This window comes from Balaenoptera acutorostrata, chromosome 12 (assembly GCF_949987535.1).
Source record: "Balaenoptera acutorostrata chromosome 12, mBalAcu1.1, whole genome shotgun sequence".
Classification (NCBI taxonomy): domain Eukaryota; kingdom Metazoa; phylum Chordata; class Mammalia; order Artiodactyla; family Balaenopteridae; genus Balaenoptera; species Balaenoptera acutorostrata.
Window position 1 is genome coordinate 82,950,801 of NC_080075.1, and position 25,943 is coordinate 82,976,743.

Here is a 25,943-nt window from a genome sequence, read left to right on the forward strand (position 1 = left end):
TGTGAACGATGCTCTCGTGAGCTTATGCCTGGGCATCTTGTGTCACATGAGTAAAGTGAAATCGCAATCCAATCTTGCATTCAGTAAAAGCTTGGGGTTTTGATTTTTTCATAGGTTTCATTCCCATCCCCCCACAGACCAGAATTCCAGGCGGAAATGAAATTCTTGAAGGTCTCCCTGGGCCCGTGGTGACGTTTGTCTAGTTCTCTTTTCTCTGATAGCGCCGCCATTGGAGAGTCCTGGCCTTTGCAGGAGTCTCACCTCCAGCTGCTGTCCTTCCTGTGGCCCACAGCTCATTTCCTCTCCCAGGTGTTAACTCTTGTTTTGAGTTCTGTTTCTTTCTTTGTCCTGTACCCAATTCTGACTTTCAGTTCTCTTTGCATTTGTAGTTCTTGGAGATTTCTTTCTTGTGAGTTTAGCTGTACACTAGAATTAGTTTTCGTTAGAGTTGAGCCAGAATTTCCAGGTGTGCATTGCAGGAGGGGTTTCTTACAAGCTCATTCTGCTATGTTACTGGCACCCTCAGTATCTTTTCCTTAGAAAAAATAAAAAATTTGTATCATTGAACACATCACCAGGTTTTTTTGGAAATAGAGAAATGTATGTGGTCAAGTTTCAGATATCCAATTAGTAACTTTTGGTTTTGGGTTTGCCAGTATTCAGTGTTTATATTCTAATGGAAAAAAATCCTTATCGCTCGCTATAGATCTATATGTTATTTATAATGTTTACCTACTTATATGTGGTTTCCATGATTAGATTTTAAGTTAGCTGATGTGTTGTGGTTTCAGCCCTGCACCTTTTTTGCTCCCTGATGGACTGGTTCGTTTGGTTAATAAACAAGTAAACTGGCATTTGGCACTTGCAAGGTAAGGATGCATAAAATTCACATAATGTTCCTCTACCTGGGTAACCATTTAAATTCCATTATGGATATTAATTTTGGGGTCCTTATGGCTTGCAGTCTTGATTTTTATTGTATATAAATTCCCTGTGTCTCATATGATTAGTATTGTTTAAATGTGTTAATTCAACTGTATTGAATTATTTTGTATGCTTTTTGTATCTATATACTGATCTAATTATAAAGTCAAAAGTTGGATAATTAAAGATGTGAATAAATTTGAAAATGATTTTAATTTCTTAAAATGATTCCATCTGTGGTGAAGATGGCTGGAAATACTCATATAGGAATTTGTTTCTCTTTCTCTCCCATGAAAGCAATGGGAAACTTTTGGCTGCTGTTCAAGATCAGTGTGTGGAGATCAGGTAACTGTTAATATTATTCATATTCAAAATTTCCCTTGAGAAAAGTTTTACCTAATTTATGAGAACTAAGATTTTTAAAGGGGGTATATTTAAAGGAATTTTATTATTAACTCACGTAATTTTGTAAGGTGTCAAGCATCAACTTATGCCAATAAAGGATGAAGGATGCTTTCTCAGAGTATGCCTTCTACTTCCCCAGATCACTCTGCTGTCTCCTGAGAAATTTTACTTTCTCAGTAGACAAAGGCATATCTTCCAGAACTCTGAAAATCACTCTTGCTTGACCAGTTACTGCTAAGACAGCTAAGCAGATGCTCAGGAAGGTATAAAAAAATTGGAGGTTGCTTTACTTGTTGGCATAAAGCTGTAGATGGAATATGGGTTTGCAAAACACTAAGGCTTCATGTTACTTGAGACCAGTGATACTCTGTCCTCTTGAGACGTCAGTGGCATTACCCACATCTAGAAGAAGTCTCTAAGCTGGGCTTTCCATGATCTGCATTTTTAAGTAGTATGTCAGTTGTGAAAGAAATAGCAACAATGACAACTAACTTAGGAAAACTAGTTTATTTTCTGGGAAGTTATCAGCAGCAAACTAAATGTGTTGCATCTCTGGAAGTGGGGGCTACTCCTTTCTCCAGGAAGCCCTAACTCTTGAGTCTCAAAAGATAAGCACTGAGGCAGAAATTTCAGGATGCCTAGATACCAGTCAAAACTTTTTTCTACTACTTTATTATTGACTAAAACTAGTATTAATGAGCATTCAGTTGTTAGCACACTGGTTTTAGCTTTCTGCTTGTGAAATTTCTTTTTCCATTTATCCAAATAGAAGTGGACCCCTCAACTTTTGCGGGAGTAGACAAGAGGGTTTGCCCCCATCGGGGCACCGACTTCAGATTGGGAGGCTCCGTGATCCTTCTTAAAACTATCAGGATAGAAATGATTGGCAATAATGACAGCCTTTCAGAACTTCATTTCTTCATCTGGCATGGCTTTAATAGGCAGGGCCCTTTTCTCTAAGAGCAGCCGTGAGCATCAGGTGGCACGGTGTTTGAACTGATGTTGTTCATAGAAATGGGCTGGCGTTTCCTACTCCATTTGCTGCAATGATGTCAAATGTTTTTTTTTTTTTTTTGGAGAAATGTGCTCATCTGTGACTTCTTTATGTACAGCAGATAGTAATCAAAATTTCCATCTTCTTCCCCTGAAATGAGAACATTAATGGAATGATTTTACGTGTTAAGGTTGGAATATGCATGTGGGGATGGGATTGATATTTAGGCTTGTGAAGGAGAGTTTGACAAAGGGTTTCTGGAACTTGTTAATAAAAATTGTGATGAGAAGAAAAAATAATTGTTTGCTTTTATAAGAGCATTTGCTACTGGATTGCTAGCGTGTAAAATAATATTTATAAAACTTATACATATATCCAGCTCTTTAGGAATTCACTCATGCATTTGAGATTAAGTGGTGAGGGAAGATTTCTGGGCAACAGAAGTGATGCTCATCAAGATCTTATTCATCTGGTCTGTAATTTGCAAAAAAGCTTTGTAACTTATTATATTCAAAGACTCTGGTATGGTGAGGAGTCAGCTCTCTCAGGAAGCCTTACAGGAACTCATTCCCAATGGATCCCCCTTCCCCTCATTGGTTAGGTGCTGAGCCTTTATGTTCCGATAATAATTAACACATTTATTATACTTAATGATAAGGTAATGCTAACAATGTTGGGCACCATTGTGTTTGTTTTTTTTTTTTAACATCCACCATTGTGTTTTACATGTGTTAACTCAATCCTTGCAGAAGGCCTATGAGGTAGGTGTAACTATTCTCTATTTTAGAAATAAGGAAATCTGGCACAATATGGTTAAATAACTTGCCCAAGGATTTGAAATCAGCCATCGTAGCTTCGTTGTTCATGCTCTTATCTACAAATCTATACTACCTTTTGATCATGCCTTTTAGCCGTCTATGCCCATATGCTTACATGTGGATTTCCCCCAATATATTTAGGGCCACTGCTTTGCACAACTCCAGGGGATGCCATTTGCTTGAAACTCAAGTGTTGGAATTTGAAGTCTATGGCTCCATTATACTGTGTGTTCCTTGGAGGCACGGGCTCTCCTTTTTTCCTAGCACTTGTATATTTCCTTGGATGTAATAGGTGCTTAGTTTATGTTTAATGAGTAAGTGGTGTGTTTGCAAGTGGGATGGGGAAGCAGATGCTGGGAGGGCATTACAAGGCAAGCCCGCCGACTTGCTCGGAGTTGGCACTCAGTTGATTTTGTTGAAAATAGGCAACCACACTTACTTTGCAGTAACCTGAAAGGAAGTGTCTTTGAACAAAGATACGGGATGGTGAGCAAAGAAGAAGGGCAAGGTAGATCCCCGAAGACAATGCTATGAATAGTGTCTGTGCCTGAATAATATTTAAGACGTTTGTTCTCTCTTCTCTGTACGTGTCTTCTCTACCACAGTGAAGAGCACATACTACCCAAGTTGGCTCCAGAAGTAATAGTAGTGGGCACCCAGTATTCAGTAAATATTTGTTGACTGGATTAGAATATGAAAGATAATTACAGTATCTGGGGTTATTATTCAATGTTAGGAAGCAGTTATAAATGTGAAATGGTTTTTGTGGAAAACATGCAAAGCTGAAACACACTTTAGTTTAGGAGACAGCTCTGCCTTTTGCAGGATAGGACTAGGGCTGCTGTTCCCCAACTTTAGTTCTGTAGTGAGTGGCAGATGACTCTAATAGCTTGCTCTAATATGGCATACTTAACCTGCTTGTGTGTGGCGCTCACATCGATGAAAAATGACTTGTGAATTGCCACTTTAATTTGTAATTTGGTGGTGGTTATGGATTATCTGGTTAATATATGTTTCTTTTATTCCTAGATAGTGAAGTAATATGTTATAAATATGGGAACTAATTAGAAACCATCACGGAATACAAAAAAAAGCATTAAAATAAGGGACTCTTATAAAAAAGGCACCTCCTTCCCCCAGTTTGCTCATCTATCTTAAGTGAATACATTCCGTCAAGTTTCGACAAAACAAATTTATGTCTCCCTCCCTCCCTCCCCTTTTCCAGCAAAAAGAGCGACCTGTTATTTGTGATTATATTAAGGATGAAAGTAATGAACATTTACTTTGGTCTAGTTCCTGCTAATTTATATGTAATGTCTCATTTAATCTTTTCCCAAAGCTGTGAAGTTGCTGTTACTTATCCTGTGTTATTGAAAGGCAAATGAAATCATGTTGAATGTTGTGTCCAGGTTACACAGAGCGCTGAAATCAGGTCAAGTTCACTTCAGAGATCACGTCCCTTCTGCTCTAGTCCACATAGAGGCCTGATAGTCCAATTTCTTGAGGAAATTTATTTCCATATTTGTAACTGGATTTTGTTATAATATTTTAATAGATGGCTAAAAATCTTAAAGAGTCTGTAAAGTTTGTTTTAAAGGTAATGCTTAGTTATTTTACAAATATTAGAAAATACAGTTAAGTAATTACGAAAGAATAACAACAAATTTTACTGTCCAAAGTTGTCTACTATCAACATTTTGGTGTATGTTCTTTGACACTTTTCTGTGTGTGTAAAAAAATATATATATAGATATATACTACATATATATATGTAGATGATGCTCTACATTCTATTTGATACCTTTTTCTTGATAACTTTTGAAAATTAATATATTGTCAGCATCTTTCCATGTCACGTATTGTAATAGCATAATATTTCATTGATTGTATATAGCAAAATCTAGTAATTAATCTCTTTATACTGGCTGTATTTTTCTCTTTCATAACTTAGGCTGCATTAATTGCCTTGGTATCTGTGTATATCTGTAATTATTTCCTAGGGATAACTTTGTAGAATTTAAATTGCTAGATCAAATACTGTAGACATTAAAGTTTGGGATAATTATTACTAAATTCTTTTCTAGAAGGTTTACCAGTTTTCATTTTTGAAGATATAATAACTAGAATACTTTAGTATATATTTCAATATCACAGATATTAAGTAGATCACTAATATAAATATGGTCACTTGTTAAAGCTATTTGACTTGTTAAAAAAAGACTTTTCTCCCTAAGTGATTAAACTCTGTAATATGATATAGACCAGTGGTTCTTAACCAGGATCAATCTGTGGAGCTTTAAAAAAATATTTTTGCTTGGGCCCCATCCCAGATTTACCGAATCAGAGCCTTTGGGGATAGGGTCCGGACATCTCTATTGTATTAAAAGACTGTGCTTAAAATCACTTAATGCTTGTATCACTAGATTCCTAATGTAGCTATGTTCCTAGTAAAATAAGGTTGGAAGAAAACATTGTCACCAATGAAAGGGTTTTACTTGAGGCACAAAACCATCCATATGAGAGAAAGAATGATTTAGTGTTGTCTAGAGAAGTTGTCTGGTCTGTAAGTGTTTGTGATGTCTTATAGTACTACACAGTAGTGTTGTTATGGCAAAACTGTTGTCTTAATTTTACATATATTTTGCAGGTCTGCAAAAGATGATTTTACATCTATTATTGGGAAATGTCAAGGTAAGAGTTTCCAAAATAGTCAAAAAATGAAAAATTCAAATCTGCAGCAGTTAATTTTTTTTTTTTTAAACTCATTTATTTATTTATCTATCTATATATTTATTTACTTTGGCTGTGTTGGGTCTTTGTTGCTGCACGTGGGCTTTCTCTAGTTGCAGTGCGTGGGGGCTACTCTATTTGTTGCAGTGCCTGGGCTTCTTGTGGTGGCTTCTCTTGTTGCGGAGCATGGGTTCTAGGCGTGCGGGCTTCAGTAGTTGCAGCACATGGGCTCAGTAGTTGTGGCGTGTGGGCTTCAGTAGTTGTGGCACGTGGGATTCATGAGTTGTGGCACGTGGGCTTGGTAGTTGTGGCTCGTGGGCTCCAGAGCGCAGGCTCAGTAGTTGTGGCACACGGGTTTAGTTGCTCCGCGGCATGTGGGATCCTCCCGGACCAGGGATTGAACCCACGTCCCCTGCATCGGCAGGCGGATTCTCAACCACTGAGTCATCAGGGAAGTCCCAGCAGTTAATATTTCTTAAAAGTCAGAATAGATACTATTTATTGACAAGGATTATTATGACTTTATTAAAATAATTTTAAAGCATCTTAACTGATTTCTATTCTGTAAATGTTTTGCTTTAAGATCTGAATTTTGGAGAGATTTGAAATTGAAACTGTTTTACAAAAGTCTAAGCCAGTTTTGGGATAAAGTATTTGTAAGTGTCTATAGTCTTTTATTTTGAATTCAATGCAGAAAATAATTTGTAGATATGTTAGGAGTTGGTCAGTTAGAGACTAGTAAAAATAATCTGGGATTTGATCATTGTTTGATATATGATTCAGCAAAAATTTACTGAGTATCATTTATGTATGTGAACCATTTTTCTGGGTCCTGGGGGTATGAGTGTGAGCAAAAAGGCATGGCCACTTACCTCACAAGGCATGCAGACACTCAACTATATACTTACAGACTTTGATAAATCTGATGAAGGAAAAATACAGAGCAGAGTGAGAGTTTAACCAGGGGTGTGAGATGAGATTGTTGAGAAAAAGTGACTTTTGGAAAGCAACCTTAAGAATGAGTAGAAGGTAGGAGAAGACAGGGGAGTGTTTTGATCTGTGGGAGCCGTGTATGAAAAGGTTGGGGAACCATATGGGAGGAAAATAATTAAGTGGGTGCTGTTAGGTAAATGCATCTATTACTTATGTTTTATTTACAGGACCTCCAGTTCCATTTGTGTGACCTTGTGTTACTTTAACAGTGGAGTAGTTGTAGGAATCATCATGATGATAATCATGGTCATTGTGGTGATGACAACCACTTGTCATGTCCTTCCTGTGTGCCAGGCACTGCATTTAGTGCTTTACATGCACTTTTCCTCATTTACTTGGAAGAACATGGTATACATATTTTATCTTAAAGCAGCATTGGGGTAGAATAAGTAATCAACAGTGAAAGAGCAAGGAGAAGGGAGGCATTGGTAGTTTTGAAATCCACAAAATGGTGGTAAGGCAGAGGATTCCCCCTGGCTGGTCTTAAGTTCCTGGTCAAAGGCAACATTAGTGGCCTAGGGCCAGTTTCCTTCTCATTTTTCTCATTCTCAGCTGTCCACATGTGTTCAGAAGATTAAAAATCAAATATTTTAAAAATGTTTTGAGTCCCATATAAATGGTGATATTAATTCTATAAGTATGTCAGAATCGTTATTCTTATACAATTCCACGTATACTAGTGGATAACTAGTAATAGAGTTCTTATGGAGTTAGCTTTACATATAGTGTATATTGTCACTTAAAAGCAAATGTGAAATTTCCTACGTATTTTTATAAATTTACCTCCCCTTCTTAAAATCTGTTCCTTCTGTTCTGTTACTTGGAGAACCCTGCTCCCTCAGTACCCTGGTCAGTGGTACCATTATCTGTACCAAGCCAAAAATCTAGACAGTTTCTCTTCTTTTTCCTTCTCTCCCTTCTTTCTTACTTTGACAAATATTTATTTAGTTGCCACCATATGCCAGACACTTATTATCCTAGGCAGTCTGTTTACAATGAGGAATAAGACACAGGTTACCTAGATTTAAGGGTTTATAGTCTATCAGGGGAGAGAGAGAGAAATAATTCATTGCACTTACGCTGAGTGACACAGTGGAGAAGCCTCACTTATCTTAACTTCACCACGTCCTGGGAATTGTTTAAATGGCTCTTGCTTCCTGCTCGTGCACTTCAGCCATCACAGCCCTGGTTCAGGCTCTTAACATTTTTTTACTTGGTTTCTTGCAACAGTCTCCTGACAAGGTTTTCTTCTATGTGCCCTTCACTTATCAATACTTTACCCTGCTTGTCAAATTGATCATTCTTCATTGAGAATTCTCTCAAGATTACCCTTCAAGTCTGGCTCCACTGCTTCCTAAATATTAACCTTGGACAAGTTACTTTACCCCTCTGAGCCTCAATTATCTGTAATACAGGCAAAATCCTATAGAATGGGTTGTGGAAAAATGATATGAGCTAATATATATAAAGCTCTTAGCATGATGTCTGACATATTAAGTACTTAGGAGGCATTAAGCTATTATTACTGTTACTAGTACTGTTATTCTGCCTAAAATCTTTCAATTGTTCACTGTTGACTATAGAATGCAGTTCATATTTTCTAGTTCAGGACACGAGTCAGCCTGTGTCTGTCCTGTAAGATACCCCTGCCATACGTCCTATGATCTAGTATAAAGTAGCTTGCAGTTTTCCATCCCCATTGTACTTTTCGTGCCTTGGTACAGATGGTTCCTTTAGCCTAGAAGCTCCCACCTTTATATTTAATGAATTAGTTCTGCCTGTTTTAGTTCAAGCATCAGCTTTTTTTGGAAACCTTTTTTTTCTTGCCCTCTTCCTCATGATTTGTGCATTTTTCTTAACGTTTCTGTAGGACTTTTTGTACCTATGTCACTTCCCTTAGCCTAATCTTTCCTTTTTAAATCGTTGACTTGCTTGTTTGATTCCTAATTAGACTGAAGGCAGGGCTTCTGCCTCACGCAACTTTTTTCCCATTCTTAGCGCCTCGCGTGGTGTCTGGTACATAGCAGGCACACGGTTTTTGACCTTATCAAGTGGAGAATGGTAGTTGGGGACTACTAAAAAGATTTTTATGAATGAATCTATGAAAAAGTATATTTGCTTGTTTCTTGTGAATTAATTTTGTAAGTTCATGAGTGTCTGTGTATGTATGAGTATATATATACATAATACATACGTATATATGTATGCATTATGTATATATATATATGGACATATATAAGTTTATGGGTAATTGTCATGATATTCATGTTTTTTATTCCTGTTGTACACAAGTGTGTATACATACCACAATTAGAACAATAAGGGTAGGTAGGAAGCCGTATTTTCTTAGTATCTTTTTGAAAATAAATCGAAGGGGAGTAGTTTCTGTGAATTTCTAAACCTTGGGGCTTTAGTATTTTCTGAATTTGCTTCCTATAGTTTTTTCACCAGCACTTATTAAAGTGGACCAGGCTTGGCTTAAATAATATATAAGGATCAAGAAGTTCCGAGAAGAATAATTTGGGGGTATCCAATTGCCTTTTTTCCCAGTGCTTCCCTTTTGTTAGGTGAGGGCTTGGGGAGCCTGCAGTGGGCTTCTGAGAAGTGTGCTCAGAATGTTGGAGTGATTCAGACAGACAGCCCCTTTGAGCTTTGGCATTAGACCCTACTCTGAATCAGTAAGTAAACTGAGAAATCTGTAAGTTAACGTGAAATTGGGAAGATTAACCCTTCTGTATTTTACACAAATTGTAATATTTGTTAGAGCTTTTACTGTGTACAGTTAATGTGGCAGCATGAGTGAGGTAATAATGCTTTGAGAACTGAATGTTTTATTTTGTTGGCTTCTGAATGTGTGGATTTATGACTTTCATGCTGCATTAATGGCTTCTTTCCATTTCATGTAATGTGAGGTAGTGATCATTTGCTTATTATCTAACTCATGTTTATGGGAATAACTCTCATATGCCAAATGATATTTCCTGTGTATGCCTGGAGAGAAGGAGCCGGATTGTTGTTAATGCGTTTTTGAAACTACATATCGTAGTCTGCAAACTGAAATAGGAGCTATTTGGTTGCACTTTGGTATTTTTCAGTTATTGTTTTATAAAATATATGCTGTTTGAGGATACTTTAAATGTGGATTGCAACTTGTTGGCTGTGTTTGCCAGGCCATAAATAGTAATTCAGTCTTCTCTTTCTATCTTGAATAGTGACCTAAAAATAGTGCATGGAATTAGACATTTTCAGAGCTGTGCTACGTTCATCAGGAGATTTTTCTCGTATTTCTGATTTTGAGATACCATAAACCAGAGCTTCCTAATGCTGAGCAGCAGCTTGCCTAGTGTAGGTGGGCTGAGGTCCCATCAGCCCCCCAGTGGCCCGGTGGCCCTCTGACAGCGCGAGCTCAGGCTGGTTGCCTCCAGTGTCCAGCGACCTCGTCAATTTACCCATAGGTGCCATACGAACATGATGTTCTATGTGTGTCTTGACATGAAGAAGGTTGGGAAGCACAGACTGTTGGAAGCACCCAGAGGTTGACATGAGACATTTCATTCTTGAGCTGTGATTCAGGAGCCTCAGGTTATATGGTAACTATTTCTTTCCATAACTTTTAATAAATTTTTTTCCTGTTGAAGAAATAATGCACATTCTCAGTAAAATTTTTAGAAACTAAGAATGAGCAAAAAGTAGAAAATAAAAATAAGCATACTATCCAGAGATAAGTACAATTAACATTTCATGATCTGTTCTTTCAGACATTTTTCTGTAAGTGCTTGTTACTGTAGATATGCTCTGTGAAAGTAAAATGTTTTATAATCTGCTTTCTTCACTTAAAGATAGACTGTTAAGTCTTTTAGGTTGAAGTTCAAGAAGAACTTTCCAAAGTATCTTTTTCTACTGGATAGCTTCCTGAGTGTTAAGATGTAGGTCTCCCAATCATCCAGATTATCCAGAAAGTGCCTATAAATTTGATCTCTGAGGAGTAAGTACCTCAGTGTTATACTTGATTTCACAAGCAAGGTAGAACCATCATGAGGCCTTTGTGCAGGTAATTGTGTATAACATAGGTATCAGATTATTACATCTATGTTCATGGAGCTATTGGTTTATAGATTTTTTTTTTTTTTTTTTTTTTGGTAATGTTTTTCTGGTTTGGTATTGGAGTAGCGCTGGTCTCAAAATAATGAGTTGACAAGTGTTCCTTCTTTTTTTGTTTTATGCAAGAGTTTGTGTAAAATTGGAATTATTTCTTAATTGTTTGATAGAATTCACCAGTGAAACTTGGAGTTTTGTGAGTAGGTTTTTAATTCCTAATTAAAATTTTAAAATAGATATAAAGCTTTTTAAAATTTCAATTTCCTCTTCTTTCAGTTCCAGTTATTTTTATGGAATTTTCCCCTAAATTTTAGCATATATTGGCTTAAGGTTGTTTGTAGTACTTCCTTATTATCCTTTTATTGTCTGTCAGACCTGTAGTAATGTCCCTCTTTTGTTCTTGATATTGGTAATTTGTGTTCTCTCTCTTTTCTCTTGATCAGTCAGACCAGAGTTTTATCAGTTTATTAATATTCAATAAAAATAGGTTTTGATTTCTTTTTCTGTTGTTTTCTTTTGATTTTTGCTTTTATCTATATTATTCCTTTCTTCTGCCTACTAGATTTAATTTGCTTATATTTGTCTAGATGGAATATGGAAATTTAGATCACTGACTTTAAACCTTTTTTCTTCTGTAAGCATTTAAGCTTGTTGTAATATAAGCATTTTTGTTATTGATATCTAATTCTGTTGTGGTCAGAGAACATATTCAATATGATTCTAACCTTTTAAACTTATTGAGACTTGATTTATGGCCCAGCATATGGTCTGTCTTCAAAAGAATTTGATTCTTGCATATGGTGCAGTTTTTAGGTATCGTGGTTTACAAATGTTACTTACATTCAGTTGGGTTAGAGCTGTTCAGATTTTTATATATGCTGATTTTCTGTCTAGCTGTTCTGTCATTTCCTGAGAGAGGAGGGTTGACATTTCCAAATATAATTGTGTATTTTATTTTACCCTTTAGTTCTATCTAAAGAAGGGGTTCTAGTTTATAGGTGCCTACACATATTATTTTGTCTTCTTAATGAAATGGCTCCTTTGCTGTGATGGAATGTCCCTTTCTATCTCCAGTAATACTCTTTGTCCTGGATTCTATTTTGTCTAATATTATTATAGTCGCTCTAGCTTTTTTATGATTAGCATTTGCATGACATATTTTTTTCTCTTCTTTTTCATTTATCTGTATTAAATGTACATCTCTTATAGAAAGCATATAATTTGAGTCATGCTTTTTTTTCAGTGTGACAATTTCTGTCATTTAATTGTAATGTTTAGAACATTTACTTTTTTTTTTAAACATCTTTATTGGAGTATAATTGCTTTACAATGGTGTGTTAGTTTCTGCTTTATAACAAAGTGAATCAGCTATACATATACATATATCCCCATATCTCTTCCCTCTCGCGTCTCCCTCCCACCCTCCCTATCCCACCCCTCTAGGTGGACACAAAGCACTGAGCTGATCTCCCTGTGCTATGCGCCTGCTTCCCACTAGCTAACTATTTTACATTTGGTACTGTATATATGTCCACGCCACTCTCGCACTTCATCCTAGCTTACCCTTCCCCGTCCCCGTTTCCTCAAGTCCATTCTCTACATCTGCGTCTTTATTCCTGTCCTGCCCCTAGCTTCTTCAGAACCATTTTTTTTATTTTTAGATTCCATATATATGTGTTAGCATACGATATTTGTTTTTCTCTTTCTGACTTACTTCACTCTGTATGACAGTCTCTAGGTCCATCCACCTCACTACAAATAACTCAATTTCGTTTCTTTTTATGGCTGAGTAATATTCCACTGTATATATGTGCCCCATCTTTATCCGTTCATCTGTCGATGGACACTTAGGCTATTGTAAATAGAGCTGCAATGAACATTGTGGTACATGACTCTTTTTGAATTATGGTTTTCTCAGGGTATATGCCCAGTAGTGGGATTGCTGGCTCGTATGATAGTTCTATTTTTGGTTTTTTAAGGAACCTCCATACTGTTCTCCATAGTGGCTGTATCAGTTTACATTCCCACGAACAGTGCAAGCGGGTTCCCTTTTCTCCACACCTTCTCCAGCATTTATTGTTTGTAGATTTTTTGATGATGGCCATTCTGACCGGTGTGAGGTGATACCTCATTGTAGTTTTGATTTGCATTTCTCTAATGATTAGTGACGTTGAGCATCCTTTCATGTGTTTTTTTGCTATCTGTATATCTTCTTTGGAGAAATGTCTATTTAGGTCTTCTGCCCATTTTTGGATTGGGTTGTTTGTTTTTTTGATACTGAGCTACATGAGCTGCTTGTATATTTTGGAGATTAATAGAACATTTACAGTTAATGCAGTTATTGGACTGGTTAGGTTTTACCTTCTTATTTTTCTATTTGTCCTATCTCTTCTCTGTTTCCTTTTAGCATTTGTTCTGGGGTTTACAATGTGCATTTAAAAATTATTTTATTACACAGTGTACATCCATTCCCTCCTATTCCTTTGTACTGTTGTCAAACTTTTTATAAATGCTAAACTGCCACAGTATATTATTTATATTATAATTTTTGTCAAGTAACTTTTTAAGGAATTAAAAAACAAGGGTAAATCTTTTATTTTTCCTTCTATTTTCCATTTCTGTTACTTTTCAACTTTTTCTTTCTGTAAAACTTTCCATTTGATAGTGTTTTCCTTCAACTTGAAGAAATTATTTAATATATCTTGTAATGCAGGTCTGTTGATAAATTCTCTTATTGTTGGTCTGAAACCATCTTTGATTTTTGCCTTCATTTTTGTAAAATATTTTCTCTGGATATAGAATTCCAGGTTGACCTTTTTTTTTCTTTCAGCTGTTTAAGGATATCATTGCATTGTTTTGATGAGAAATCAGCAGTCATTGCTGTTATTGTTTCTGTAGGTAATGTGTCTTTTTTTTTCTAGCTGCTTCTAAGATTTTCTCTTCATCATTGATTTCAGAAATTTGGTTATCATGTGACTTGATTTTTTTCTAGTTTATCCTGCTTTAGGTTTATTGAGCCTCTAAGATCAGTGGATTCATAGATTTCATCACATTTGCAAAATTTATGGACATTATTTAAAATTCAAATAAAATTTCCTAACTTAGTCTCTTTTTTTAGGTATGGTGGGCGGCCTAGTCTGAAACTAGTTACTCTGGGTTTGTTTTTTTTTTTTTTTTCTTTTAATTACAAAAGCAGTACATACTTTGAACAAATTCAAACAATGCAGAAGTAACAATATGATTGTTTTATCTGCTCAATTTGCGTTCTTCATAGAAACTTATATTAATGGTTTAATATAAAGCCTTCTTTGCTTATATGAACCTGTACATAGATGGATTGACTTTTTTTAGGTAGAAACACGAGGTCATCTTATGTATTTTGTTCTTCAGCTTGCTCCCGCACTTACCGTGTTGATGACGTCTTTCCCGGTCAGTGTGCACAGGTGTAATCCACCCGGTCTTTTAAATGAAGCCACAGTGTTCCATTGTGAGACCGTGAACCACATTTGATTTATCTATTCCCCTCTTCCTAGAAATTTAGATTGTGTACGGCGGCTTGTTTTATTCTTTCTCTTCCCATCTTTGTCCCTTTCCCCCTCTAACAGCGCTGGAAAAGACATCCTGTTTGTCCATGGGTGTAGTGTACAAAATGTAGCTACTGCCATATTTCCTTCCTGAAAGTTATACTTATTATACAACCATGTAAAAGGTATGATTATAAAGCTATTTCTTTTCTCCATTGTCAGCACCATATGTTACCTGTTTCTAAAATATTCATCAGGTTAGGCAGAGGGAAAAAAGCATCTCATTTCAATTTGCATGTGTTTAGTTATATGGTAAGGCATATGTTAAGTTGCTATTTTTTGTGTGTGTGTGTGAATTGTTAGATCATATCCTTTTGACTATATTCCTCTTGGATTATTTGACTTTTCCTTATTGACTATTTCCTTACTTGACTATTTCCTTATTATTTCTATATAGTATGAATGTTACCTTTGTCATATATGTTGCAAATATTTTTCCCAATCCATTTGTCTTTTTTTTTTTTTTAAAGTTTTACTTGATTTTTATTTATTTATTTATTTATTTTTTTTGGCTGTGTTGGGTCTTCGGTTCGTGGGAGGGCTTTCTCCAGTTGCGGCAAGCGGGGGCCACTCTTCATCGCGGTGCGGGGACCGCTCTTCATCGCGGTGCGCGGGCCTTTCTCTATCGCGGCCCCTCCCGTCACGGGGCACAGGCTCCAGACGCGCAGGCTCAGCAATTGTGGCTCACGGGCCCAGCTGCTCCGTAGCATGTGGGATCTTCCCAGACCAGGGCTCGAACCCGTGTCCCCTGCATTAGCAGGCAGATTCTCAACCACTGCGCCACCAGGGAAGCCCCATTTGTCTTTTAAATGTGTTATAGTGTCTTTTTTTTCCGTGGAGCATTTTTTTTTTTTTTTTTTTTGGTAACTGCATTTGTCATTTTATTTTCCTTTGTAACTTCCAAGTTTTGTATGCTTTCCCCTTTCTTATTCTAGGATTTAAAAAATTTTTTCATATCTTCTACTAACACCTTAATTTCAAACATTTAAATATTTAGCTCCTCTGCATGGCTTCTAGCCCCACTAGTTTGCTCTTGCTCACTGGTTCTTGATGTAAAAGTCAAAGAATGTTTGGGAGAGAGTGTTCATTGAACCCTTGGTGATCGCCCCATGGTCACACCCAGCTGTTTTATGGCAGCACTGAGAATAAAACCCGGTGTTCCTTATTTGTAATTTTTTCCCTTTTCCATTTCTAATTTGGGTACATGAGCACTGGATTGAAGTGTGCTCCTTTAGCACTTGAGTGCTGTTGTGTCCCAGCCGAGTACGAAATGCTGGTGATAAAGTTATGAACAATACGGACACAGCACCTAACATTTTGGAATTTATAGTTTAATGCGTAAGGCAGACAACAAAAAGTAGACAAATATATACTGATCTGGGATAAGAACTGTGAAAGACATGAAATCATTGGAATGGAGAAGAACAACAGGGCCTTGAGGCTGCTTAGACAGAGTGGTCGGAGAACACTGCCTAAGCAAGCAAGATTTAAATTGAGACGTGAAAGATGGAAAGGAGCCAGGGACAGGTTCGGGGCAGAGTATTCCAGGCCGAGCAGACAGCGCTGACCGGACCTCTGAGGTGGAAGCAAGCTCGGCAGTGGGGCAGGTTGAAGGGGCCGCAGCCGGTGCAGGATGAGTGCGGCTGTGAGTGGTTTCACCAGCAACGTGGCAGTTGTCACACTGCTGGTTAACTTTATCATCAGCCTGTTTGAATACTTTTCAGAAAACTCTGTTGACACTGGCTTTGTACAAATCTGTGCTGTTCGTTCCTCTCCAAAACCACACAGGGTGCTGGAAAAATCTGATGATAATGTCTTTACTTTCACATTGTTATGTGAAATCTTCTCTTGTAATGAAAACATATCTTTATCTGGGTCAAAACACATGCTGAGTTTTCTGGAGCTGCTGGTTATAACTGGAAGTAATAGTAAAAACAAAGTCCCTTCAGGTGGAACTTACTTCAGACAGATACAGAAGGTAGTACATAAATCTATTTATCCTCCTATCAAAATGAAGAGGAAAGATGTTATCGCAGGTAAAACAGAGACAATGGAAACGTGTGCTTTGTTTCTTTAGAACATGAATATTTTTCAGGGCATTAAGTTGTCCTCTTGCTGGTGTTTGTGTAGCATCTGTGTATTTGTGGGTCTTGAAGTATTGTGTTGTTTATCATTTTGTGCTTAGGTTTACTTCCAAGTTTCATTGTTTTTTTAAAGCTGAGGACAGAGAACTGATCTTTTTCTTCATTTTATTCCCACCTTTAAAAAATTGCTTTTCCAAAGTGTATGCAGGATTTCGTTAGGCTTTAATAAAATTCCCTAGACCCTCCTGTGTTCAGGGGCCTCTCTTGGCTTTTTTTGGCATGCTTTTTACCTTTGAAAAATAGTCAAAATGAAGAAACTCATTGACATCTGGTATACTTTTCCCATATACAGAACATATTTTACATATATTGCAGAGATGAGGGGGGTTTAAATTCTACAGTACCTCTGTTAGGTGGAGAGAAGACTTCAGTTATATAATTCACGTTTAATTGTTAGTCCCTGAGGAACGGTAAACCCTTAGCATTACCTTGCTCCATTACTATAGATTTTTCTGAGAGGCTGGGGCTTTGCTCATTAGTGAAACGTTAATCACTTTCTGTTCCAGGTCCTGGGATGGCAGTGTTGAGTAAGACATTGTCTCAGAGACTTGTGGGGGAAATAATCATGTAAACAACATCGTCTGATGTGATAAGTACTATGAGAGACTTTTGTACAGCATATTTGGGCACATAGAGGAGGGCAGTCAATTTTGAAGAGTGTCAAAGAAGGAAGAGGTGACAGTTTGTTACCACAGATGGTTTAACAAACAAGTACCCGTGGATTAGCATTGGAGACGAACATTCTGGGTAGAAGCAGCAATGTGCATGAAAGACACAGACTGGAGTATGCGTGGTTTATTTGCCAGGTGGTTGTGTTTTTGGTGGGTTATTAGGTGTATGATGGAGGAAGGGCGGGGAGGTGAATTGGAAAGCTCTGATGGGACCATTGGTGAAGGGCCTTTCATGTATATGGAGGAGTTTGGACTTGATTTTGTTGGAAATGGATAAACATTAGGGATTTTAAAGCAAGGGAAAGATGTGATCTCTTCATCTTTCTCTCTTACAAAGATAACTTCGGATACCATTGAGGAAGGATTAGAGGGGAAGAGCCTGAAGGTGGGAAGACCCGTTAGGAGGCTGTCATGAGAGTCTAAGCCAGAGATGATGAAGCCTGAATTGTGATATTAGCAGAGGAATAGAGAGAAGGCAATACATTTCAGAAACATTTCTGAGTCAGTAATCCTCAGGCTAAATCCAGGCTCTGACTGAGGGGCCGTGTGTTGTAATGAAGTGCACACTGCACGGGAAGGCAGCATGCTTACGTTCTGGGTTTGTTCTGATCGTGACTCCTGGTGTCACCTTGAGGCTCCTAATCATTTGGAATTTTTGTTGGTAAAGGGAAGGCACTGGTCCTACCTGGCTCTTCAGTTCTGGGATTCTAATAAGGGGAAACAGGAGCAAAGGAAACATCAGAAACCTCAGACAAACCTAAAACAGTTTAGAGTTTCACAGCCCCTTTCTCTTTTGCAGCTGGTAGCCTTTCTATCGTTGTACTGAAAAATTCAGAACAGAAGAAAATACCGCTGTCGGATTATTAAGGTGTTGATTCTCAAAATCTTATAATTGTGTAATTGATTGAGAACAGTTCCTGATTCAGTTGCCTAATATACATATGTATTCTTTTCTCTTTCTAATTCTGTGTCAGTATAATCCCACTTTGTTTTTCTTTATCATCTATATTTGAAATACGTATTTAAAAGATCTCAGTCAAAATTTTCAGTTTTGTTTTTTTTTTGCTTTTGGAGGAACTTAACTCACTGGATTGGAATAGTTTTCTGCTTAATCTTTATGCTTTTGATCTCTCGTAATTTCATAAGTATTTTGAGGTATATCATTCCTGAGCCTTTACCAGATGAGGGCTTGCTCAGCATTCAGCAGACCACTAGTGTCAGTAGACTTTGCTTCTCAAGTAAGTGGGGCAAAGCTTGTCATGGTTTACATTTCCCACTCTTACTTGAAGTGGCTTTTTGGGAGCTGTTCTTTTCTACTGAACAGGAGTTTCAGAGACCCTTAGGAAATGATGTACTTGAATACTCTCTTTAGCTGCAGGAACTATAGGTATTAACTATCTTGATAATGTTAAAAGCACTTCTTTTCTTTTCATTCTAGTTCCAAAAGACCCAAAACCCCAGTGGAGACGTGTGGCGTGGAGTTACGACTGCACCCTGCTGGCCTATGCTGAAAGCACGGGAACTGTGAGAGTGTTTGATCTCATGGGAAGTGAACTCTTTGTTATAATCCCGGTATGTACATACCTTAAACTGAAAACATATTTTTTTGGACTACCTTTCATGTATAGGTACTTGAATGAATGAATGTGATGAGAGAGGAACTATAAATGTAAATCAGAATAATAAGCTGTGAACTTAAGATGCTTAGATCTAGTTAGAGATCTATACGTTAAATATTTATTCTTTGCATTTTGTAATGCACTATCCAGACATAATCTACCATTATTATAAGATGGTAGTACGTAAATACTAAATAGAGGTGCAGAAAGCTGTTGTAAAGGTCCAGTGAAGGAAAGAAATCAATGGGCCTTTGCAACGGAACCAGCCTGGGAGGAGTTAGAATTTGTTACCCTAAAGGGATAGAAACTGAAATGGAGAGTGGAGAAAAAAATTAATGGTGGTAATAACTTATATTTGTATAGTGCTTTGTACTTTATTAATGACTTTGATATACATTCCTGTTTAATATTCACAACACCCTTTGAGTAGATTGGGTACTTATTATCCTCATTTTACAGTTTAGAGAGCATAGTGAGGAAGTGAAATGACTTTTCCCATGGTAATCCAGTTAATTAGTGTCTCTTTTAGGAATTCCTGCTCTTTACTTTGTATCCTCCTTCCTCAAGTGAACAAAATAAAGGGGCAGGTAGAACAGTGGTTCTAACTCTGGCTGCATCTTAGAATCACCTGCAAAGCTTTATGAAGAAAAGAAAAAGAAAAACTAAACAAATTGCTGGGTTGCCCATGCTTCCCCCACAGAGAGTCTGACTTAATTGATCTGAGCGGGCCCTGGACTTTAATAATGTTTCAAGTCTTTCAGCTGATTCTAATGAGAAGCTAGGCGTGAGAACCAAGGATATAGAGAATGATTTTTGTTCAGAAATGAGTGGAAAAACTTGAAAAAGTACATTGGGCTCCTGTTATAGAAGTTCTGGGGAACCAAACTAAGTAGGTTGAGTTACTGTTTTCTAGACTAGCATTGTCTAATAGAAATGTAATATGAGCTATATATGTGATCACGTGTGTAATTTAAAATTTGTTAGTAACATTAAGTTCAACAGGTGAAATTTATTTGATATATTTTATTTATTACAACATATCTAAAATGATTACATGTTGAAATGACAGTGTAAAAATGATTAGTGAAATATTTCACATTCTTTCTTTGGTACTAAGTCTTTGAAATTTGGCGTGTATTTTTTTTTTTTTTTTTTATAGCAACTTTTTTTTTTTTTTTTTTTTAAGATTTCTTTATTGACTGATTGATTGCTATGTTGGGTCTTCGTTTTTGTGCTATGGCTTTCTCCAGTTGTGGCAAGTGGGGGCCACTCTTCATCGCGGTGCGTGGGCCTCTCACTATTGTGGCCTCTCTTGTTGCGGAGCACAGGCTCCAGACGCGCAGGCTCAGTAGTTGTGGCTCACGGGCCTAGTTGCTCCGCGGCATGTGGGATCTTCCCAGACCAGGGCTCGAACCCGTGTTTCCTGCATTAGCAGGCAGATTCTCAACCACTGCGCCACCAGGGAAGCCCTGGCGTGTATTTTTATATTTATAGCATATCTCAATTTGGACTAGCCATGTATCAAGTGTTCAGTAGCTACATGGGGCTACACTGTTTTATTGAGTGGTTCTAGACAATGAGGAGCCATTCAGGGTGGTAAACTTCGTTATGTGCTTCATTATGTGTACTAAGGTACACATGCCCTCCAGGTCTTTAGCAAATATAGCCTGATATTTAGTTGATAGAAAAAGGCTGGCATTGAGTGAGTGTTTTAAGTGTCCTTCCCTTTAAATTGCTGATTAGGCAAATGGAAGTAACTGGAGGCATTTTTCTTTCTTTCTTTTCTTTCTTTCTTTTTTTTTTTTTTAGCATTGGTTACTACTGGCAGTGGAAATTAACATTTGAGAGCTTATGTCTGAATTCTGTATCTTAGAATTCTTTGAGGCGGAATGATAGCATTAGTTTTTTTTTCTTCTTCTTTTCTTGCCATGGAAGTATAGTCTGAACAGAAACTCACCTACTAGGGGGGCATCTCACCCAAAGAGGCTGCTGCGGTCCCAGCCTGTGGCTGGGGGGGGCTGGTCTAGAGTTGGGTATCTAGTTCTAGGCACTTTGGCTTACACGATTCTTCACATACGATCAATTCTGGGCTATCTTACTTAAAGGATACCTGGCAAGGCTAGTGTCTTGAATATCCTTCAATTATACATATGTTAACTTCTATCTAGTATCTTTTTCGTAACTTAATTTCCTCCTCTTTCACAGGCATCTAGTTTAGCAGGTGATCTGAGCTATGCCATTGCTGGGTTGATATTTTTAGAGTATAAAGCAAGTGCACAGTGGTCTGCAGAACTCTTGGTCGTCAATTACCGAGGAGAACTTAGAAGCTACCTTGTAAGGTAAAAATGCACTTTATTTGGGATGCCCTGTTTGAAATAATGTTTATTTCTCTGCTTTAGTGTCAGATTTTGGTGCTTTTTTTTTCCTTTTAGCATTTTATTATGAAAAATTGCAAATATAAAAGGAAGGTTGAAAGACGTTTATAGTGAACTCTCACATACCTCCACTTAAATTCTTGTTTTTTTTGTTTTAAATTTTATTTATTTATTTATTTATGGCTGTGTTGGGTCTTCGTTTCTGTGCGAGGGCTTTCTCTAGTTGCGGCAAGTGGGGACCACCCTTCATCGTGGTGCGCGGCCTCTCACTATCACAGCCTCTCTTGTTGCGGAGCACAGGCTCCAGACGCGCAGGCTCAGCAATTGTGGCTCACGGGCCCAGCCGCTCCGCAGCACATGGGATCCTCCCAGACCAGGGCCCGTGTCCCCTGCATTTGCAGGCAGATTCTCAACCACTGCGCCACCAGGGAAGCCCTTTAAATTCTATTTAGCATTTTACTATACTTGCTGTGTTGTATTTTGATCTATCTTTCTATCTGACTATTAATCAGTTCTATTTTTTAATATATTTCAGAGTCAGTACATATACACTTTAGCATGCATATCATTAATTAAAGTTCATTAATTCAAGTTCAATATTTGCTTATCGTTTTCTTTATTTGAAATAAAATTTGCATACAGTGAAGTGCACAGATCTTAAGTGTACCAGCCAGTGAGTTATGACGAATGCATACACTTGTGCAAGTCAAACCCCTGTCAAGATACAAAACATTACCATCATGCTAGAAAGTTCCCTCATGCCCCTTCCCAGTAAATCTTTGTCCACACCCACCCTCAGAGCAACTGCTGTTTATAATTTTTTTCCATCATAGATTAGTTTTGCCTGTTCTAGTGATTTACATTAATGGACTCATAGAGTATGTACTCTTTTGTCTAAGTCTTCTTTCATTCAGCTTATCTTGAGATTCATCCTTATTTTTACATGTATCTGTAATTTATTCTTTTTATGGCTGATTAGTATTTCATTGTATGAATATCTCATTTGTCTTAGTTTGGGTTGCTATAACAGAATACCATAAACTGGGTGGCTTATCAACAACAGAAATTTATTTCTGACAGTTCTGGAAGCTGGAAGTCTGAGATCAGGGTTCCAGCATGGTCAGGTTCTCGTGAGAGCCCTCTTCTGGGTTGCAGACTGCCGACTTCTCCTTGAATCCTCACATGGTGGAAAGAGAGCTAGTTAGCTCTCCAGCCTCTTCTTATAAGGACACTAATCCCATTCATGAGGGTTCCTTTCTTTTGCCCTAATAGATCCCCAAAACTCCTCCTCCAAGTACCATCACATTGGCATTAGGGTCTTATATGAATTTTGGGGTATATAGACATTCAATCTATGGGGGTCACAAACCTTCAGTCCATAACACTCATGATTTGTTTATCCATTGTTCTATTGATGGACCTCTAAGTTTCTGGTTTCGTGAATAAGGCTGCTATGACTAATCTTGTTCAAGTCTTTATGGATATATGCTTTCATTTCTCTTGGGTCAGTATCTTTGAGTGGAATTGTTGAGTCATAGGGTGGATAGTTTGGTTTTATTAGAAATTGCCAGAGCTTTTTCAAAGTGGTTATATCATTCATATTCCTACTAATAATTTATCAGAGTTCTGGTAGTTTTATATCCTCAGCAGTATTTGGTGGTGTCTATCATTTTAATTTTAAACATTTTAATGGGTATTTAGTGGTATCTCACTGTGGTTTAATGGTATTTATTTCTTATTTACCTTCTTGAATGTAGTGTTGGAACAAATCAGAGCTATCAAGAGAGTCACTGTTTCAGCTTCAGTAGTCATTATCCTCATGGAATCAACACAGCTATTTACCATCCTGGGCACAGGTAAGCAACTGTTTGCTCTCATATTTGCTGGAGTATTAGGTGGATGTAGAAGTCTTGGCACAGTTTCAGAAAGAAGAAGTTGTCCGTTCTGATTTTTATTTTGGTTTCTTTATTTCCTCCCCTTGTCTATAGTTATCCTAACGTCTGTAATATTGTTGCAGTCATCTTCTTCTTTTTTTTTTTTTTTTTTTAAATTTATTATTTTTGGCTGCGTTGGGTCTTCGTTGCTGCACACAGGCTTTCTCTAGTTGCGGCGAGCGGGGGCTACTCTTCGTTGTGGTGCACGGGCTTCTCATTGTGGTGGCTTCTCTTGTTGTGGAACACGGGCTCTAGGCACGCGGGCTTCAGTAGTTGCAGCACGCGGGCTCAGTAGTTGCGGCACATGGGCTCAGTAGTTGTGGCTCGCAGGCTCTAGAGCACAGGCTCAGTAGTTGTGGCACACGGGCTCAGTTGCTCCGCGGCATATGGGATCTTCCCAGACCAGGGATGGAACCCGTGTGCCCTGCATTCGCAGGCGGATTGTTAACCACTGCGCCACCAGGGAAGTCCCTGTTGCAATCATCTTCTGAACATTCATGCTCATCTGTTTGGCAGACTGAGCTTCTCTTGAGTCCGATGGGGCACTGGGAGTATTCGTTGAGGAATATCTTCTCTCTTAGTTCTCTAAATCTTTTCTTTCTTATCTGTAAAATGAGGTTAATACATAACACATAGCATTGTTGAGAGAGTTAAAAAATAGTGCATGTGAAATGCCCTTGTATAGAAGGGCCACAATAGATGTTCTATCCTTTTCCTTTCCTTCTTTGCAAGTTAGGGCTGCATTGATTGCTGCATAGTCGATTCCTACCACTACAGGCACAACTGTGGATTCAGTTCCAGACCCCTGCAATAAAGGGGATATTGCAATAAAGCAAGTCACACGAACTTTTTGATTTCCTAGTGCCTATAAAAGTATGTTTACACTATACTGTAGACTGTTAAGTGTGCAGTAGTATTCTGTCTAAAAAAAAATGTACATAGCTTAATGAAAAAATACAAAACGAAAAACAATTACAATAGTAACATCAGAGTTCACTGATCACAGATCACCATTAACAAATATAATAATAATGAAAAAGTTTGAAATATTGAGAGAATTACCAAAATGTGACACAGAGACATGAAGCAATTGTTGTTGAAAAAGTGGTGCTGATAGACTTGCTCTGCACTAGGTTGCCACAAACCTTCAGTTTGTAAAAAAACCAAACCAAAACAAAAAACCCCCAAACAACGTAGTATCTGTAAAGTGCAATAAAGCAAAGCACAATAAAATGAGGTGTGCCTGTATATTCCATTTCTCATATGTGCCACTTCTTCATTTATATATTTGCCATCTACATTGAGGGTTACCTAAAACTTTTCTACTTCCAGTGATTTCTCCCTTTCATTTTGTTATTTGAGAATGAAATTTATGTTTATTTTGTGAATTAGCCAAGCTAACTTTTTGGTTTTCTAAAAGGGAAGAATATCAAATTTTGAGTCAGACAAATCTAGCTTGAGTTCTGAATTTTGAGACTTATTCTCTTGGCAAGTCCTTAAACTCTCTGACCCTCAGTGTACTTAAGTTTTTTGATTGAAAATGTATGAAAGTTTTGTATTCTGTTCAATTATAGGTTTGTCCTTGTGTTTTTTAATTAATTAATTAATTAATTAAATTTATTTATTTTTGGCTGTGTCGGGTCTTCGTTGCTGCGTGCGGGCTTTCTCTAGTTGCGGCGAGCGGGGGTTACTCTTCGTTGCAGTGCGCAGGCTTCTCATTGCGGAACAGGGGCTCTAGGTGCACGGGCTTCAGTAGTTGCGGCATGGGGGCTCAGCAGTTGTGGCTCACGGGCTCTAGAGCGCAGGCTCAGTAGTTGTGGCACACGGGCCTAGTTGCTCTGCGGCATGTGGGATCTTCCCGGACCAGGGATCGAACTTGTGTCCCCTGCATTGGCAGGTGGATTCTTAACCACTGCACCACCAGGGAGGCCCCTATCCTTGTATTTTGTTTGGAATTTTTATTATTATGATATTTTTATACTGCAAAAGGATACACACACACCCGCATACAGCTACACTGAAGTCCCGTTTATATTTCCTTGATCCCGTCCTCTCTGACCCCCTAGAGATAGCCACTGTCTTGAGTTTTGCTCATCATTCTCTTGCTTTCTTTATAGTTTTACCACTTATACATATTTAGTTATGAGTATATAAATGGACTCATACAGGAGACATACAAGTCTTGCTTTGTGACTTGCTTTTTGATGTATGTTGCTCTAGTTCATTCCTTTTTAAGTACTATTAGGATATTTCATTTTGTGAATAGATTGCAACATATTTATCCTTTCTCCAAATTTAGCTTGTTTCCAGTATCTTTTTGGTTATAAAAAAAAGTACTGTGGCAAAAATTATTGTGCATTTCTCTCACACATGTGCAAGAATTTCTGCAGGATATATAACTAGGAGTGGAATTGCTGAATTGTTGGGTAAATACATCTTCAACTTTACTAGATAATACGAATGTTTTCCAGAGTGGTTCTACCAATTTACAATCCCATCAGCAGTTTATGAAAGTTTCTGTTGTTTCACATTCTTACTAGCAGTCTTGATGATCTTAGACTTTTAAGTATTTGCTGATCTAGTAGGTGTAAAAGAGTATCTCATTGTAGTTTTAATTTGAGTTTCCCTGATAACTGATGAGATTGAGAAACTTT

At 37.6% G+C, this 25,943-nt stretch overlaps 1 protein-coding gene across 1 annotated transcript in view; it reads left to right on the top strand.

Moving 5' to 3' along the window:
* The window catches only part of NBAS (NBAS subunit of NRZ tethering complex), a 345,265-nt gene that overhangs the window by 6,164 nt on the left and 313,158 nt on the right, over nucleotides 1-25,943 (top strand). Inside the window, exons 4-9 of the mRNA XM_007183498.2 lie at nucleotides 792-869; nucleotides 1,222-1,269; nucleotides 5,789-5,832; nucleotides 18,800-18,933; nucleotides 21,186-21,319; nucleotides 23,113-23,211. Of these exons, the coding sequence (XP_007183560.2) occupies nucleotides 792-869; nucleotides 1,222-1,269; nucleotides 5,789-5,832; nucleotides 18,800-18,933; nucleotides 21,186-21,319; nucleotides 23,113-23,211 (537 nt within the window). The remainder of the gene's footprint in view (nucleotides 1-791; nucleotides 870-1,221; nucleotides 1,270-5,788; nucleotides 5,833-18,799; nucleotides 18,934-21,185; nucleotides 21,320-23,112; nucleotides 23,212-25,943) is intronic.